We start from the raw sequence: 19,616 nt of genomic DNA on the forward strand, positions 1-19,616 counted from the left end.
GTACATCCGCAATTCCAAAAAAGGTTGGGAAACTGTGTTAAATTTAAAGAAAATTTTCAAGAAAAAATTTAACAGTTGGAGAAACATTTTGCAACTAATGAGGCTAATTGACAACAGGTCAGTAAGATGATCGGGTATAAATAGTGTATTTTAGAGAAGCAGAGTCTCTCAGAAGTAAAGATGGGCAGAGCTTTTCCATCATTTACAGTACATGATATCAAAATTTCAAAGAATCTGGAGAAATCTCTGTGTACAAGGACCAAGGGCGAAAAATCAATATTGGATGCCTTTGATCTTCCAGCCCTTATTTAAAATGATAATGATTCTGTAATGGAAATCACTCCATGGGCTCATTAACACCTCCAGAAATCATTGTTAAGGCTCCATCAATGCTGAATGATATATACAGGTTTTAGGGCAACAAATCCTTCCATCCAGAAAATATCTTTTTCAGGGAAGGCTTTGTATATTTGAGCAAGACAGTGCTAACTGCATACTGCATCTATTTCAATAGCATGATTTCATAGTAGAGGAGTTCAGGTGCTGATCTGGTCTGCCTGCAGTCTAGACCTTTCACCATTTGAATGTGGTACATCATGAAATGAAAAATACAACAAAGGACACCCAGAACTGTTTAGCAGGTAGAATCCTGTGTCAGACACATATGAGACATCATTCCTCTCCCAAAACGTAAGCAATTGGTCTCCTCAGTTTCCAGATAGTTCCCAGTAGTAAACAAGGCTTTGTCCCAGCTTTTTTGAGATGTGTTGCAGCCATCAAATTCAAAATTACCTTATTTTTTTTCTTAAAATGTCATGTATTCCCACTATTCCTCACTATGTTCTATTGTGAATACAATTGTGTTTTATGAGATTTGCAAACATTGCATTCTGTTTTTATTTACAATTTATTCAGTGTCCCTACTTTTTAAAAATTGTACTCTTATAAGATAAACAAGTACTCTTGTTTATCCAGGGCTGAGTTTTCAAAAGCACCACAAGGTTGAAATGATCTTAACTGGAAAAGAAAGTGTTCAGTGTGATGGCTGCTATAGCATTTTACAATGCAAGTTTTTCTGCTTGATATCAAACAGAAGTGCTCATTGAATATACAAATCTAAATTTGTGTAGCATGTAGAAATCTTTTCATTAACTATTTTTGTGTTACAACTTGCAGTCCATGTTTCCATGTTCCCATTTTTTTACGCTATTACAGACATCCAGGAATTTTATGAAGTGACCATACAGCAGAAAAAGAATGAGTCTTTAGAGTCTATACAACCAGCAGAGCCTTGCCCTCCTGCAAAGAATTTTATGCCAGGAGCCTGCACTGTAAAGGTAAGCATAAAGGTTCAATAATCTGTTTCTTTCAGTTGAAATCTGTATATATCTAAATCTATCTATCTATCTATCTATCTATCTATCTATCTATCTATCTATCTATCTATCTATCTATCTATCTATCTATCTATCTATCTATCTATCTATCTATCTCTATATTTGATCAGATCTGTAGCATTTATGCTCAGATTTCTCTTTATCTTGATTTTGCTGAGGTAGTGTCATGAACTGTTTAAATAAAACGAGCTAAAATTGTGTTTGGATAGAGGAGGAGGGAAGAGCAAGAAGGGTCTAAATGTAGGCACTGCTAGGGTGTGCTAGACTGTGTGTTTTCAGTATCTGTCTATTGTAACATTCAGGATGTTTGGAAAATGGGCCATATTTAATAAGTATTGATGAAAGATGATAAAGGATTTACAACATCTGAAACTTATCTACAAACATTATTATATGTACATCTAGTTAAAGGTATGAATAGCTTTAATGCACATAGAGAAACCACCTCTCTTGTCTGTCAATTGGTAGAAAAGTCACATTTTTCTATTAAATCAATATTTGGGCTAAATATGTTGTTAATGGGCTATGCACATCTTTAAAGCATAGCTTGACAGCCATGCCTGCATCTCAACATATCAGGATATTTAGGCATTTGTGGTTACAAGAAGAGGTCGACCGATATGGGTTTTTCTCTGACCGATCCGATATTTAGAAATCAGAGCAGCAGATGGCCGATATATGATGCTGATTTTTTTTTTCTCCTCTTTATCTCATAAATTCTAACATTTAAATAAGAAGGCGTGATACAGAAAATTGCTGAATAAAACATTTATTGAACAACACAAGCCTCTGCAATAAGTGCGTTTGTTACCAGGTTATGGTCCCACTGCCTACCTGTATCCTAAACTACAGCTGGTTGAAGGCTGGCTTGCATGACATACAGTTCCAAAATGTTATTGAATTTCTCTTCAAAAGTATCATATATCTAATGAAATATATAAGGCTAGATTAAGAAAAAATTATAAGAACTTAAAGGCCCGGACACACCAAGCTGACGGTCGGCCGTCAGGAAAATGTCTGGTGTTTTTTGAGTGTCGGTGGGCTTTAGTTTTGTTCTGCACCATTGACTTTGGTTGGACGGCGCCAGCTGTTTTTTGGCTGATTCTGCATGTCGAATTGGACGCGGAACTCAACTGCGAGAAAGAGAACCCAGACTGGTTACTTAGCTTAGCTTAGAGAATGAGCACACGAGAAAAGAACGCAACTCGCTTGTTGTAATTCTTACTCTTGTCTTTGCAACATAGTAGACATGATTGAAAAATGCTAAACGAATCTGTTGGTAATGATCGTGGCAGGTGGAAACGCTGCTTTCTTTATATATTCACAGTTCTAGCTTTTCCGGTTTCCCTGTTTGGATGCTAAATACATACTACTGCCACCTGCTGCATGGGAGTGGTATGTTGTCTCCTGCAGGTGCAGAATGTACATGCACGGTTGGGTGTGTCGGTTATTTGGCCAGCTGATCAATCGGTTGCCCTCCAATTACAAGCACAGATTAAAATGTGTGACTTGTGAAAAGACATACTGTTATAAGAAAAATCATTCATTAATACCTTTTTATTATGTTCTAATAATAGCATACAAGTGTTTTATTTACCTTACAACACATCACTTTGTCAACATTTATATTCAAATTAGAATCTCTCTATTACACCAAACACATATGTTTATATACTCTCTCACAAAAGTGAGTACACCCCTTACAGTCAATGTGCAGCTTGTATATCAGTACAGATTTACTGTCCTCTGAAAATAACTCAACATACAGCCATTATTGTCAAAATAGCTGCCAACAAAAGTGAGTACACCCTCAGTAATAAACAGCTGTACGTTGTGTAACCATGCAAAGCCACTTGTCCTATTCATCATGTTCATGTTTTTGTCTGCTTGACAGGACCATACAAATGTGTGTATCTTGTATTAGAGCAATAAAAATTTGGTTCTTTGAGTACAATTCTCTCACACTGACCACTGGATGTTCAACATGGCACCTTAATGGCAAAGAACTCTCTGAGGATTTGACAATTAGAATTTTTGCTCTCTACAAAGATGGCCTAGACTATAAGAAGATCGGTAACACTCTGAAGCTGAGTTACAGTACAGTGGCCAGGGTCATACTGAGGTTTTCCAAGACGGGTTTCACTCAGAACAGGCCTCGCAAGAGTTAATCAAAGAAGTTGAGTCCATGTGCTGTGAGTCAGGTGCAGAAGCTGCTTCAAAAAACAGACGCATGACGTCTTTCCAGTTTCCTGAAAACAACCTGTCCAGGAGCATGAATTATTGGAACCATGTCCTGTGGTCTAATGAGACTAACATAAACTTGTTTGGCTCAGATGGTGTCCAGCATGTGTGGTGATGTCCTGGTGAGGACTACCAAGAAAATTGTGTCTTGCCTACAGTCAAGTGTGGTGGTGGTAGCATCATGGTCTGGGGCTGCATGAGTGCTGCTGGTAATGGGGAGCAGCGGTTTATTAAGGGAACATGGATTCCAACATGCACTATGACATTCTGAAGCAGAACATGATGCCCTCTCTTCAGAAACTGGGCCGAATAAAATTTTTTTCAAAATAATAATGATTCCAAAGACACCACCAAGATGACAATTGCCTTGCTTAGGAAGCTGAAGGTGATGAAGTGGCCAAGTATGTCTCCAGACCTGAACCCTATTGACCACCTGTGGGGCATTTTCAAGCGGAAGGTGAAGCGTCATGTGTCTGACCTCCAGCAGCTTGTGATGTCATTATGGAGGAGTGGAAAAGGATCCCAGCAACAACCTGTGCAGCTCTGGTAAATTCCATGACCAGGTTGATTAAGGCAGTTTTTCATGTTCACTTAGGATGTACTCACTTTTTTTTACCAGTTATTTAGACAATAATTGCTGTATGTTGAGTAAATCTATACTGCTATACAAGCTGCACATTGACTACTCTAAAGTATATCCAATTTTCATTTTTATAGTATTGTCCCTTCAGAACATATAATCAAATAGTTGCTGAAATGTGAGAGGTGTATTCACTTTTGTGAGATACTGTATATATGGAATTTACTCTTGGTAGAATGTGAAGACACACACAACATACAGTTCAGCATTTTATGCACAAGAGCACTCACACATGGCAACAACAAAAGTGTAACTGTATTCAACAGAATGTTCTAAGTGTGTTTGGATCAATATGCTGTCAATATTTGGTCTTGAGAAAATTATATGTTAGTCAGAGTATGATGATTATTGTTATCATGCCAGGAAAGATGATGTTTTATAGTTTTATAGTTTTGTGCTTTTTGTTTTTTTCCTGAACGGAAAAACTTGCTAAAAAGAAGTATTTGTAAAAGGTGGTGCTGGGTCAATTGGCCAGTTTGATCCTCACCAGCCTCTTTTCAGCCCCATTTGATTGTTGCTGACACTGGAAACTCTTTTCAAAATTTTTTTAAATAGCTACTCCGACCTGTAACTGTTAAAGTAGCTTTAACAAACAAAAGCCTTGGTTTCGAGCAGACATCCATGTTTGATTTAGGAAGAAGAGAAAGTTTAGTTTCTGTGTTTAGTCTTGAAGATCTTTTACAACTTCAGACTTCATATTCACCCAAGACCTTTTAACAGAAGCCTTGTGAGTAAAAACATCTCCAATACCACAAGTCCTGACATGTAAACAAAAAGACATGTAGCAGTCAACTGTTATCCAACAGTGAAAGTTGAGTGCTAGATGAATTTCAGTCTCTTTAGCACAGCAGTCTTTTTGAGCTTTTCTGCCACTGGGCTCAGCGTAGGTAAATCCCTCCTACACGTTCCTTTCGTTTCAAAAGCGCATGTGACAGCAGGGTGGGAACTCCACTTCACGGCTAATCAAATTCCCCTATCGAACAATCTAAATATAGAATTTATCAAAAATTTGATATTTGCTAGTGGAAGACAATGTATATTTATTGTTTCCTGCATATCAGATTTTATGGCAGGAAAGACACTGTACAGGTTTGAGGATGGGGTGATTTTAACTCATTACACAGCAAAAACAAAACAATATCATGTGGTTCCAGATAAGCATGAATTCGTTTCTGAAAACATTTATATCTGATTTGGATAATCTGTTTAGTAGCTGCAGTTTGATTTTGAGGTATGTTTGACACAGATTCAAATGAAAAAGAGCTTGAATTTAGTTACTGGCAGCTCTAATTTTATGGTTAACGGTGTGGTGCAAACAGCTCAAGTATTTCTGCTGTTGCTGTGTAGCCTTGCTGTCTGCATTTTATAATTTTTTTTACCAGATTCTCTGAACATAATCACGCACTTGTTTGTTGATCTTATTATGACAATGCTCAACCTTATGAAATATTTTATTGTATTATTGCAATATTAAATTTTTTTTAAAGCAGTAAATTTATTCATCTATCCCACATAAGACTTTTTTTTAATTGTTCACCTGTATGTCATTATAGATATAAGCCTTTCTTTTTTGTTTGGTTTATTTATTTATTTATCTATTTATTTTTTTTTAAAGCGCTTCAGCTAACAACTCAGATGCTGTTTTTTCATCAGCTTTTTATTGGAACAAATCACTGATCCAGACAGGGTTGTTTATTTGGATCTGAAATGGAGGAAGGTGTACAAAAAGTTCTAACCTAAAGGAATGTACAGTGCAGGTCATTTGAATGACAAGTTACAAGGAAATAAAACTAGGAGCTATCAACTGAAAGTTTTAATAGACGGAGTATGAGATATGAACATTTCCAAAATTTAGAAAAGGTACGCAGAAACTGACACATAAACGTCAATCAGCTGTAACTTCAGAGCTTCATGTGAGTATGAGATGTGAACATTTCCAAAATTCAAAAAAGGTACGAACAAACCGGCACCTAAACGTCAATCAGCTGTAACTTCTTCAGCTTCATCAGTACCTCCAGAAGACCTGCCTAATCTGGTGGCTAATACATTCGGACCAGGTTGATGAGGGACTGAATGCGTATCATGTATAATTAGTTTCTGTCTTATTTAAAGGTTCATTATTTTTAGCAAATTCTGATTTTACCTGCTTATGCAACATCCTGAAATGTTTCACTAGTGAAAGCATTATCAATAAAGAATGATGGATTTTTTTTCTTTCTTTTTTTTTTCATTCTATTGCAGTGTTTGCACAGAGCATTATGTATTTTACAGTAATAGATTTCCTGTGGAGTCTATCATTCATTCATTAATAAAACTCCTCAGATCCTCACTAATGTGATCAGTGCATGTGATTTATTTTTTATTTCTTTCTCTTTCTCTCTATCAACCTCTCTCTCTCTCTCTCTCTCTCTCTCTCTCTCTCTCTCTCTCTCTCTTGCTTTCTTCCCTTTGTCACACACACACACACACACACACACACACACACACACACACACACACACACACACACAGAGGAATGTGTGTGCAGAGTTTTTCCTCAGCATCCTCTCGTAATAAAAGCGACGGTACACACTTGGTTCTTTGAGCACCATGGCTTTGAGCAAATCTACAACCTACTGGACTATAACCAATGGCTCTGGTACTACATGCTGGTGAGCTGTGTAAGAGGTTGTGTAGTGTACTCATGTGCGGTTTGGAACAGAGCTGGCGTGGATGTGTAGCCCCAGATCAGATGAGAAGTTTGCACCAAGCTTCATGTTTCTGTGCATCATGTGCCGCTCAGGCTGAGACACAGGGCTGCTAGGAGGAGATGGTGAATGCACTGAACACAATGGACTGCTTATGCATTGTCAGTACTAAGGTAAAGGTAAGGCAGATGTGTGGAAAGTTTTTTTTTTAATTATTATTATTGTTGTCTACAATCGATTAGTGTTCTGATGAACACTTCAGACATAGAAGTAGGCAGTATTTATATAAAATGGAATGAAAGATAGTATATGCCAGTTAACATTATGTAAATTGAATTTCGTTGCTGTATTAGTTTGTTGGTCTTTATATGAATATATAAAGCCCAACAAACTAATACAATTCAACACTTTTGTAATTTCTTTGAAATGGTAAGAAGTCTTTTAGTCTTATGGGTTTTCTGTTTTGTAAAGAGATATTTATATATTTATTTTTTGAATGTTTAACCTTTTGTGGGGTTTTTCCCTTGTTTATTAGAATTCATATCAGTTGTAACCTCATTTTTGAAAATTGTATCCAATTAGAAATAAAAAGGTGACTGTCTGGTAAAACAATTATTAAATACTAATATAGAAAACTACTGTAGTGATATAAAAAATGAGACATGTTTATCTGTCCTAGTCATTTTCATGAGCTTCCATGATGGATAGTTTTTGATATGAATAGTAATGTAGGTATAAATGTAAACAGCTTTTCTTGATTTAGTGTTTACTAAAGGAACAGCTTTTTTTCCAGTTTTTTAGGTATAAATGCATCCCGCATTTATTATTTATGAACGTGACCAGACTGGAAAAAAGTTGTCCTAACTGATCACATCTCAGTAACTGATTAGTGATTTATTGTAAGTGATATAAGTAAAGTACAAAGTGCGGGATGAATCATTTAATAGCCATATCCATTTCAAGAACTTGTTGATGATTTATAATTAAATGGTGTCCGAGGACAACTTGAAAAGGAATCTCCTGTATCCATTAAGCAGGTATCCAAAAACAGAAATCATTTTGAATTTGAGGATAAATATAAGCATATTCATGCCTGTACCTTGTTCTTAGCTTCACAGAGAATATGTGAAATATAATGTGCATCATGTGGGATATGTTTGCTTCTTATAGTGTTACCTACAATTAAGACCGCTTTGACCCATTGTTTTTTTTTTTACAGATTTTCCTGTCCCATGCTATATGTCTGTTGTGCTATCCTATTAGTTGTATTATCATTTCAGCATTTTGCTAGTGCTTAATATGCTTGGTTAATTCTAGCAGTGAAAACGACAGCTGAGATTTTGCCATAGGTTATTATTTTCTGTACCCTTTAATAAAGAACACCGTACAGCCAGATTTACACCCCCTGCATCTGCTTGTCTTTACTGAGTGCTTTGACCTTTTCACAGGAATCTTTATAAAAGTATAAAATATGGATGCCACTGAAAATTCGATTTGACAGATTCCAAAAAGCATGTAATCAGCCACAGCTGTAACTGTAAAATGTGACTGACTAACCCTTACTATCTTTTTTTTTACCGTAGATATGTTGAATTCTCAATGTAGATATGCTGGAAAGTGTTTAATTTCTATTGCTTTACCACTGGATTGTTCATCCCTTTTTTGTGTGTCTTCATTTATGTGTTCATCTGAGATTCTCACTAGCGTGATGTGAACAAACGCTTGAATGGTCGTAGTTTTTTTTTTGTAATTATGACTCTAGCTGTGGATGATCTGATATTAATTTTGAAATTGCTCATTACATGGGCAAGGTAACAGCAAGTCACATATCAAATGGTAATTTCCCATTCAGTCACAAGAAAAATGTCAGTCCTGGAGTTGCATTCAGCATTTCACCCAGAGGTGTATAGTGAAGTTGAGGTCAGTGCTTTGTGAGGGATTTTCCACTCAACCTTGCAAATCATGTCATCATGGAGCTGGCTTTGTGCACAGGGGCATTGTCATGTTGGAACAGGTTTGCTTTAAACTCTGCTAAGGCAACATTTGCATTTTTGTGAGAACCAGTTTTGACTATAAACAAACTGTGTATACAGTGTATTGTATTAGAATAGGATATTTCTAGGCAAGATACAGGATAACAGAAACTACTAAGGTGAATTCAATCTTATAAGGTGCATTCCTTTTTTTAATCCCATTGTAATGATAAGAAGCATCCGATTGATGCATATTTCTTGTTTCTGTTAGAAAACTATAGCATTTGGTGGTGAAGGCATCCTTGTCGAAGCCACTGGTGAGGAGTTCAAATTGTTTTGTGGTCATTTTGTGTGAATCATAGTTGTATGAATGGAGAAATGGTTTTTTTTTTTTTTCTGACTTATTATTATTACACTAGGTGTCAGAGTAGTGCCTAAAAATCATATACTTAATATATCTTATTTTCAATGTGGATTGTTTAAATGTGACTTCTAATTTCAAAGTAATGGCACTAAAAAATCTGTTTTCTAACTGGAGGTTTTCTCACAGCCCCATTTTTAATCAAGTGACCCCACATAATGCTGTGATGCTTACAGTAGTTCATTGAAAATTGTAGGTAGAACCCTATAATTTCCTGCTAAATGGTTTTAAAAAGCTGTGAACCCAATAACCCTGTGGAGTCCTTCTTTCAAATACCTTAATAATGTAGGAAAAGTAAAAGCTTCACACTGATGTAAACTGTAAAAGGCTTAGCATTTATCCCATAATTGTCATTGGAAGGAATGACCTAGTTTTGACTGGTAGAATATAAATGCTTTCCCCCCCAAGTCCAAGTTTGCTGTAGAATTCAGTGGAGTCGCTGTGATCAGTAATGTTCATAGTCAGTGTTGATCTTGTTTTAAAACAGGATTGAGAAACATTTGTTCACAAGTTCTTCAATGTTTTTAGGTGGGTTTGCATTTAGGCAAATCACATGTTGTTGAAAAAACCCAGCTCAGGTTGTTTATACAACAGTGAAATTATAGTTCTAAGGATCAGTCCGAATCTAAATCTTGAGTTATTTCAGTTAGCTACAGCAAAAGGAGGCAGTTTTTAGCTTGTCAGTGTTTTATCTCCTGCTCAGTCTGAGTCTCTATTAAGATGTTTCATGGTCTTTCTCAGCTTGCAGCTTTTGAGTGTTGACTTTGAGATAAATAAGCAGGACATTCTTTTTCTCTGAGTGGATATTAAAGCCTAATTCTTATTACTTACGCTATTATCACAATGATATTTTAGTAATCATAGATTATTGCAGCCTTCTCTCTCATATTGAGCTGCATTTTGACCAAAAGACACCATCAGGACTATTAATTTTGCATGTTATATTTTTATAACATTATAACTCCTGGAATGGAAATTCATTCAGTGAAAAGTCTTCAGTTTTACTTACAGATATATTGCGCTATGACTTTACTTGAGATTAAGATAAATGAAAAGTAAAACAGATTTTTTTTTAGCAGCCATCCTTAAAATGGTATAATGTCTTTTCAATGCAAAACAATCGGTCTCAGGTTTGAGGTTTTATTATTATTATTATTATTATTATTATTATTATTATTATTATTATTATTATTATTAAAATTATTGTTTTTATTATAGATGTAGTGAATTAAAATCCACTGAGGTGATTAAAGTTGAATAATTTCTATATCCTTTATTTACCGATATCCTGTAGCTTTTTTAATCTTGGCGCTTCAGTGCGAAACTAAAGAAGCAAACTTGAGACACTTGAGACACAAAAAGGTTACTTATTTATAATCAAGGCAATAATGGAACGGATTTAGCTATAAGGCAGCTAGATTACAGGCCTTAAAATACATTTGTTCTGCTTTTGATTGCTAACAATGATTGTTAGTTGGAAGGAATGCTCAAATCCTGCCTAAATAGTCACATACCTGAGTAAGAGTCCTGAGAAAAGCCATAGTGGCAACATTATTGTGATTCTCATGATAAGAATGAAACATCTCACAGAATATATAGTGTAAATATTGATCTACTTACTATTGTTTAGAGTATGTATTGGTGTCTGAGGTTGTATTCATGCAATAATATATGAAAAGAGTTAAATCTTGGATGAGTTACCCATTCTCTTTATGTGGCTATGTGTAGTCCATTTTGCACATGCTTATGTTAGAGCACCACAGTGTAATGTGAAGTGACAGACACCAGTGATGTTCATTAGAGAGTGTGTGTGTGTGTGTGGTAGAGAGAAAGAGAGAGAGAGAGAGAGAGAGAGAGAGAGAGAGATGCAGTGCTCCAATCTTAAGCTCCATCTTCCCAGTGAGGCATAGGATACTTGCTTCTCTCTGCTCCTGTGTATGCATATTACACAAGATCACTCACGCTTTCTACACACATCTCTCTCACTTATTCTCACAACACACACATACACACACACACACACAGTGGTCTTTTTTAATACGCTCAGAGACGTGCAGCCGGAGCCAAGCAGGGATTGGACATTGGGTGAGAGATGTAAGGAGAACATTCTGGTTTAATGAGAGTCCCAGCTGTCCTGTCTTGAGCTCCATGCTGTTGTTTTCTGATCACTTTCAGATTTTTGGAAAAGGGGAAAATCTCATTTGAGTGATTTTTAGTTTGCATGAAAATACTGTACATTCTTGAGAACCAGATTTTCCAGAATAATGTGGCAAACTACAAAGTAGAATCATGTGTAACAGAATTCTCTGTGCAATAGCAAACTGGGATCAAAGATATATTTCAGTCTGTGATAATTTTTTAGTAATGGATTACAGATTTTAGTAATAGCATATACATGGCTAAAATATTTGTACTCATTTACTAGTGTTTGCCTTGCTGAAACTTTTTTCACCGGATGTTTGCATATACATATGGAAATGCAATCTTTTTCCAGATCATCAGAAATGATAACAGAATGCTGCTTAAAAATTTGGCATGATTATTATTTCCTTGGAAGTGTTCAAATACTGGTGGTGTAGGAAATTTGATTAGTCAGTCTGGCTCCAAATTGTTTAAAAGCCACTCGATATTCATTTAAATATTTAAGTCTTGTCCCTGAATGACCGCAATACAGGTAATGATGACAGAGCTTGGTGAATAAAAGAGCTTGTCATGTTAAAGTAGGATTAAGTTTTTTTTCCTTGAAGTGGCCTGTATGTTGCATTAAAACTATTCCTAATCATTTAGTGTGTACGCTATGCATATATTACACACTGCTCGTCACACACACGATTATTTAGATGGACTGCCTTTCGCTTTGAGTCATAACATTTATTCTCGTCCAGAGTTGCACTTATTTTTCACCAAGATCTTGTATTGATAATGGGAGTGTCGGACCACGGCGGAAGGTCTTCTGCAGCCAGCCCAAAGATTCTGAATGGGCTTAAGGTCTGGACTCTGTGGTGGCCAATCCATGTGTGAAAATGATGTCTCATCCTCCCTGAATGACTCTTTCACAATTTGAGCACAAAGAATTCTGGCACTGTCATCTTGGAATATGCCCATGCCATCAGGGAAGAAAAAATATATTAATGGTATAACCTGGTCATTCAGTATATTGAGGGATTTAGCTGACCTCATTCTTTGGGCGCATAACGCTGCTGTACTGAGACCTAACCAACTGCAGCAACTTCTGATCACGGCACTGCCCCCACAGGCTTGTACAGTAGGCACTAGGCATAATGGGTGCACCAGATCATCCGCCTCTCTTCTTACCCTGATGCGCCCATCATCCTGAAACAGGGTAAATCTGGACTCATCAGACCACATGACCTTCTTCCAGAGTCCTATCTTTATGCTCCCTAGCAAATGTAAGCCTTTTTTTCCCCGATTAGCCTCACAGATAAGTGGTTTTCTTAAGGCTACACAGCTGTTTAGTCCAAATCCCTTGAGTTCCCTTCGCATTGTGTGTGTGAAAATGCTCTTACTTTCACTATTAAACATAGCCGTGAGTCCTATTGTTCTTTTTTTTTTTTTACGATCTGATCTCACCAAACGTTTAAGTGATCGCCAATCACAATCCTTCAAGATTTTTTTCCGACCACATTTCTTTCTCGAAGATGATGGTTCAGCAATCTCCATGTTTTCTTTGCTTGATGCAGGCCAATAATTTGACCATTCTTAAACAGATTAACATCTTTTCCACGACCACAGGATGTGTCTTCTGACATGGCTGTCTAAGAAATAAGAAGCTACTCACTGCATAAGTTAGAGTTAAATAACTTGTTGCCAGCTGAAACAAAAACATATTATTATTATTATATAACATTATTTTAACCGCTGAGATGCTTTGTGCTGTAATCTCGTGATTCCGGCTGAGCCAACACAAATCTCACATTGAACATATGATGTAAAGCCTGTTGCCATCACATCTCTGGTGCTTTACATAACTGGGCAGCAGAAGCTCTGAGAGATTTGGCTCAGTGATTAGGAGGATAGGTGTAGGGATCAATGTTTTGTATGACCCGAGGCTCCAAGGCATCAGTATAGTATCAAAATGGAGAAATAACCGAGGGCCTTAGTATTTTTTTATTAATGCACTTGTTATGCAAATATCGTTAAGTCGAGACATGGCTTAGCCTAACCAGGAGTCCTGTAATTTGTTATTAATTTTTACAGATAAATAAATTATTTTTTAATAATTTAATATTAATATATTATTAATACATTTTACAAACTTGTGTCTGTGTATATACATGGGCGAGTGCATGAGCACCGGTTCGTGAGCAAGGGGGCGGAGCCAGACACAGTCTGTTTAAGTGTTTGGCGACGCTGATAATAATGAAAAAGACGAGCTAAAATTGGTCCTTGAAACACCAAAACCACAGAAAAAAGGCATTTTAACACCAAGACAACGTCTCAGGCGTCTCAGAAGGAGGGAGATGCGAACATTCTGGCAGCGTCCCAAGTATCATACCGCATATATAGATATATAACTAATTGATTAATAGAAGGGAAGACTTTACTATGATCATATTTGGTAAGAACCCATAAAAGCAAACTTTGCCATGCTCTCTGAATAAAAGGGATAGCATCGATCCCGCCTATGTCCATCACATAACCATTAGATTATTAGTCTCTGAGCTCATGTATGCAGAAGAGGGCAGATAACACTTTTGTCTAAAGTTCTCTTTCTGCCCTGTGATTCCTTATGTCAGACAGAGAGACAGATAGATCTGGATTTGTTTCATTCGAATTCAGACATTACCACAATCGGGACTATGTCTATCTTAAACCTGCTCTATGTACAACTTGATCATTTTGAATCAGCTGTAACTGTGCACACAATCTTCTTTAGTTCACAGACTAAGCCTTTTCACCAGTTGATCTAATAAGACACCTGTGGTCTCCCCCAAAGGCTGATGCCCATCTGAATATATGTGACCCCACTGGCATGAGTGGAATTAATTACCTGTCCAAGTGTGAGTGTGCTAAGCCAGAACGTCAGCATGTTGTGTGCTCCAGGCCATTGTTCCTGGTCTATTTTAAGTCTCATGGCTGTCTCCCGGCATGGTAGAAAAGAACTTGTGCAAAGTTACCTAAAAACCAACTGCTATGTTAAAGGAAGTGTGCCACATTGGGCTGCCAGTCGGCAAAGCTTGTTGTCTTATTCGTTTCTCAGCAGGTACCAACGCTCCACATAAGCAACTGTCACCTCCTCTCACAGTCTCCACTGGGGTGTACATCGAGAGCAATTTTTTTTATTAGTAGGGGAGCAAAGAAAAGCTGCTTTCTGTTTGTCAGTGTTTTGTGTTTAATCAGGTCAGGATCTAAACATTACCACCTTGCATCCAGATGCTTCCACAGGGGCAGGATCATGCTGATGCTCATTTTGCTCTTCTTAATGATTATAGTACCAAATGGATTAATAAAATAATAAAAATATATATATATATTTTAAAGTTAGTTAGTTGGTTAAAAGCATGGATACAGGTTAATAAAAACGAGTCAGTACTTGAATCATCAGGGAAGAGATTAATAATAATGTCCTGCACTTCAATAAGTAAACAACACTATGGCTGTACATAAAAAATATGTATTTAGCTACAATGAACATGGTATTAGAATTGCTGCACAACAATTTGCAGTGCCCTGTTATATATTAGTGTCTCACTGTGGCACAATGTGTAGTTAGCGTTGCTACTTCACTCCTCCAGGGTCCACCGGTTTAATCCTGAGCTTGGGTTTCTGTCTGTGGAATTTTACACTTGGCTTTCCTCCTGACTCTCTGGTTTCCGTCCATCCCTCAACAACATACCGGATATGATACATTTCTCATCTGTGTGATCTGAGTGTGCGAAAGTGTGTGACGGACTGGGGTCTCATCCAGGGTGTATTTCTGTCTTCCTGGGATAGGCTTTGAACTCTGACCAGAAAAAACAAGTTGCTGAAGATGAGGGTGTAGCACCATATTTTGGACACGGAATTGTGCTATTATAATCACTCCGAATGTTATAGTTAGCTACTATAATGTATTCACAACAAGCACTTGTGTTTTTCAGAAATCATAATTTGATAACATTTGTAACGTTGAGTGAAGCCTCTGCATTTTATTTACGAATAACCTATTTTGGTGCTTCATAAACTTTGGAAAAAAATATATTTGAAAATTGAGTGCTAAATAAATGAATGAAAATAAAATGTCTGTGCACTGTCCAACATTAGTATGTTGTGTTTTTACTACACTGACTGATTTAAACATGAAGTCTGCTTAGTTCGTCATGGTTTTGCATAATTGCCAGTAGCTAAATGTGTGCCGTGGCTGCTCAGGGCGGATGCAGGCTGATTCTCACCAGATCCCAGTTTGTTTTGGAGTCACACTCTGGAGGAGCCAAGCGGCGGTTTCTGATGCTCTACGCCAAACTATACTAACCAAACTAAATATATAAATGCTATTTATGTTTGCATCAACTAGTTTATGCTCTGTGAAATGCAGCCAATCCATATCAGGTGGCTCCAGTTGCTGTTGTGTGTCTTGAGGACGGAAGTGGATGTCATCAGGCTTCAATCTAATAAAAATACTAACAGCTGAGACTTTAATACTGCATTATCACAATATAAGCCACTCTTCTGCAAACAGTGGAAACACTCAATGTCTCTCATGGCATTTTTCTATGATTAGGAGGGATGTGCTAATCAGTGTGAACAGTGAGAGAAAAAAGCATGTACAGTACAGAATGTTGAAGCAACCTACAATTTAGTCAAAACCTTGACTGTAAAAGTCTGGCTCTGCATTTTCTCAAGTGTTCAAATATTTTTAACAAGCTTGGAAAGTTGGATTCTTTTCCGCATAGATTTTTTTTTTTTTAATAGCATGTTGTCCACCCATGTTTGGTTTTTTGCAGTTATATACAAAGGTACTGCTGTCTGCTGTTCAAGTTTAGTGTGGAGTGGATTTGGCCTGTCTGCTCCCAGTAGACATTTTTATCCAAGGAAAACAACATACACTCCAACTGCAACCCAGTTTGTAAGATATTTTTACAATGAACTGTTGCAGTTATGCTTTTAAGTTTCAGTGACCGTGTCAATGCAATTATTTAGGTATATTTACATTAATGGCATTTGGCAGGTGCGTTTTATCCAGCGCAACCACAACCAAAATTGTCCTATACAAGTGTGTGTTTCCAACTTTCTGTTATCACTTTGGGGAAAAACCAGCTATAGCTGGAAAAGTCGTGTGTCTCAATAATTTTGTAAATATAGTGTACATTCTGACGGTGGTGCATTAGGACACAAACTAAATGAATAAAAATACCATCAGTTTGAAATTTTGTTGGAATGAATTTAAGCACTGCTGGAAAAAGTTTTATAGATATCGTTTAAAGAACTATAATACTGTAAATGTAAATGAATTTTTATTTTATATCCAAATGCATCATGGATAATTGCAGATGTCACGATGGGAGGAAATACTTTTTGCAGTTCATCAGATCCCCCTTTAAAAAAATTTTATGCCGAATGAGTTTAAGTAATACATTTAAGGTGAATAAATGTTAAAGTTCTGTGCGATTGTTAAGTATAAAACAATCTTCCTTGACACCAGCAAAAGGTCCTGAAAATTGTCCTTCATATTTTACTCTCAGACTGACCTGAATGTAGGCGTAGAATGTAGACTGTTTTGATCAGGGTTATGTTTGATGAGCTTTTACTAATATACAGAACATCTGACTTTACATCGCTCTCAGTGAACCTTCTGGAATAAACTCACCAAATGTCTTCTTTCATCAGAATTTGGGTTTCTGTGATTTTTCAAGCAAATTTAAATAGCTGTTTCAAGAGATTTAATGCTGCCATCTGCTGTACTGAGAGGAAAACTGGAGCAAAGTGTCTGAGAGCAATGAGAATACAGTCTTCTTTCCAAATGAAACATTAAGGTCTTTAGCTAAATGACGTATGGCTAAATGCCCTCTCAGCCCAACAAACAACTTCTTCTTCTTTTGGCTTTCCCCATTAGGGGTCACCACAGTGGATCATCCTTTACCCCCCCTGTCCTGTACATCTGCCTCTTTCACACCAACTACCTGCATGTGTTCCCTCACCACATCCATAAACCTCCTCCTTTGGCCTTCCTCTTCTTCTCCTTCCTGCTGGCTCCATCCTCAGCATTCTTCTACCGTATACCCCATGTCCCTCCTCTGCACATGTCCAAACCATCTCAGTCAAGTTTCTCTCACCTTGTCTCCAAAACGTCCTACATGCACTGTCCCTCTAATAAACTCATTTCTAATCCTGTCCATTGTCGTCACTCCCAACGAAAACCTCAACATCTTCAGCTCTGCTACCTCCAGCTCCACCTCCTGTCTTTTACTCAATGCCGCTGTCTCTAAACCATACAACATCGCAGGTCTCACCACAGTCCTATAAACCTTCTCTTTCTCTTTCAGATACTCTTCTCACACAAATCACTCCTGCCACTCCTCTCAACAAACATCCCAACAAACATCATCCGATAAATCACACCAAAGGCCTAATCTCAGCCACACTGACATTTACACATTTACCACTAAAGAAGCTTTGGAGGTCAGTCTTAATTTTTAAGGGTTGTACACTGTAAACCACTAGTTTTTAAAATGGATACTGGCTGAAAAACACATGCAAAACTCTGTGTAACATAGTACTGAAATGTATTACAAAAAAAAAAACAGTACTGATAAAAATAAGACTACTGAAAATGTGTTCAGTAAAATAAATATGAATATATTGATTAATGAATATAATTATATAATTCCAAAATTATAAACAAATATATATAATATAGCGCTCTGTGTGCAGCATGCAGTCTCGTGTGTAAAAATAAACAGTCAGTGATTTGCCTCTAGAGGTCGCTCTCGTAAAGACAGCGGACAGGAAAATATCTGTATGGATTTTTGCTGATAGCCATAGTTTCAGCTATAACATAAATGGACATAATTGAAATAAAACAAGGTCCTCTTGAGAGCAATTTCTGATATTTGCATCTCGTGACAATCGACTGGATCAATCTCCTTATCTACTCAACCCACAATTTATGTCCATGTTCTCAATAATTAGATGTTAATGATAATGTGTCCAGATAAGTAAATCCTGTTCATAATTTAAATTAACTTTTGATTTAGTTGATGCTGTTGTTACATTTGGTTCACATTTTGATGTCTCATTTTTTAGTGTTATTTCGTTTCAATTTACAGAACTTGGCAGAAGCCTTTATCCAGAGCGACTTATATTTATCTCATTCATACAACTGAGCAGGTATGGGGTGAAGGGCCTTCCTCAGGGGCCCAGAACTCACACCCATCAGAGCCAAAGTGCAGTGCCTTAACCGCTAAGCTACCACCTCCCATATCATTTTCCCCCATATATCTATAAGTTCTTGCTAGGAAAGTGCTTTTCAGTTTTCATCTGAGTTTGAATTCTTGATTTTAACTTGTAGAAATCTGCTTACATATACAAACTGTGTTACTTAGATAACCTTCAGATAAACCACACAGACATTATTATGTTTTCAATGTTCTCGCCATTTTGTTGTTTGGTTTATATGCAGATATAAAGTGCACTTCTGTGTAATCTAAAAACGGGTAGTTTTTCGATTGAGTGTAGTAAGATGATGATGATGATGCTTATAAAAATAATAATGATAATAAAAAACTTGTTCAGTTAGCTTGCTACCTCTTTTTCTAAATTGACGCAATACTGGCAACATGTATACAGTAGTATTATGTAAATTTGTATTTTTAGCACTGTGTCTGGTGCCACATGGTACTGCAGTTTGATACGTCAGTTAAAACCACTGAGAGGTGTATTTGCACTTTTACCACTAGGAGGCGCACAAACAATACATGACAAAATGCAACCAAATGAGGCAGAAAGCACAGCGTTACACAGAAATTACATGACTTTTGGAAATGATCTCATTTTAAGTGTAACACAAACTACCACAATCTAGCATTGGATCAGATTGATTTGTTATGCTGAACTTTTGCGTTTATAGATCTGTTTTTGCCAATCAGTCAACAACAACCAATTTAAGCAGCTGAACACAACTGCTAGGATTTGTTTGTTGTCCATTTCTAGAATAAGACTAAGCAAGGTATTTGTTTTAGTTCTAGCTTGTTTTGTTTATTAATTATAGGAGCAGAATTTTGCAAACCATATAAAATTACACAAAAATTGTACGTGATA

The 19,616-nt window shown here is 36.8% G+C and overlaps 1 protein-coding gene across 4 annotated transcripts in view; it reads left to right on the plus strand.

Annotated features, from left to right (window-relative positions):
- dlg1a (discs large MAGUK scaffold protein 1a) overlaps nucleotides 1–19,616 on the plus strand; it is a 126,008-nt gene that overhangs the window by 4,536 nt on the left and 101,856 nt on the right. For all 4 annotated transcript variants that reach the window (XM_046860886.1, XM_046860896.1, XM_046860913.1 and 1 more), the window contains exon 4: nucleotides 1,216–1,337. In XM_046860886.1, coding sequence (XP_046716842.1) covers nucleotides 1,216–1,337 — 122 coding nt within the window. The remainder of the gene's footprint in view (nucleotides 1–1,215; nucleotides 1,338–19,616) is intronic.

The sequence above is a fragment of the Silurus meridionalis genome, chromosome 1 (genome assembly GCF_014805685.1).
Source record: "Silurus meridionalis isolate SWU-2019-XX chromosome 1, ASM1480568v1, whole genome shotgun sequence".
In the NCBI taxonomy this organism is placed as follows: Eukaryota; Metazoa; Chordata; class Actinopteri; order Siluriformes; family Siluridae; genus Silurus; species Silurus meridionalis.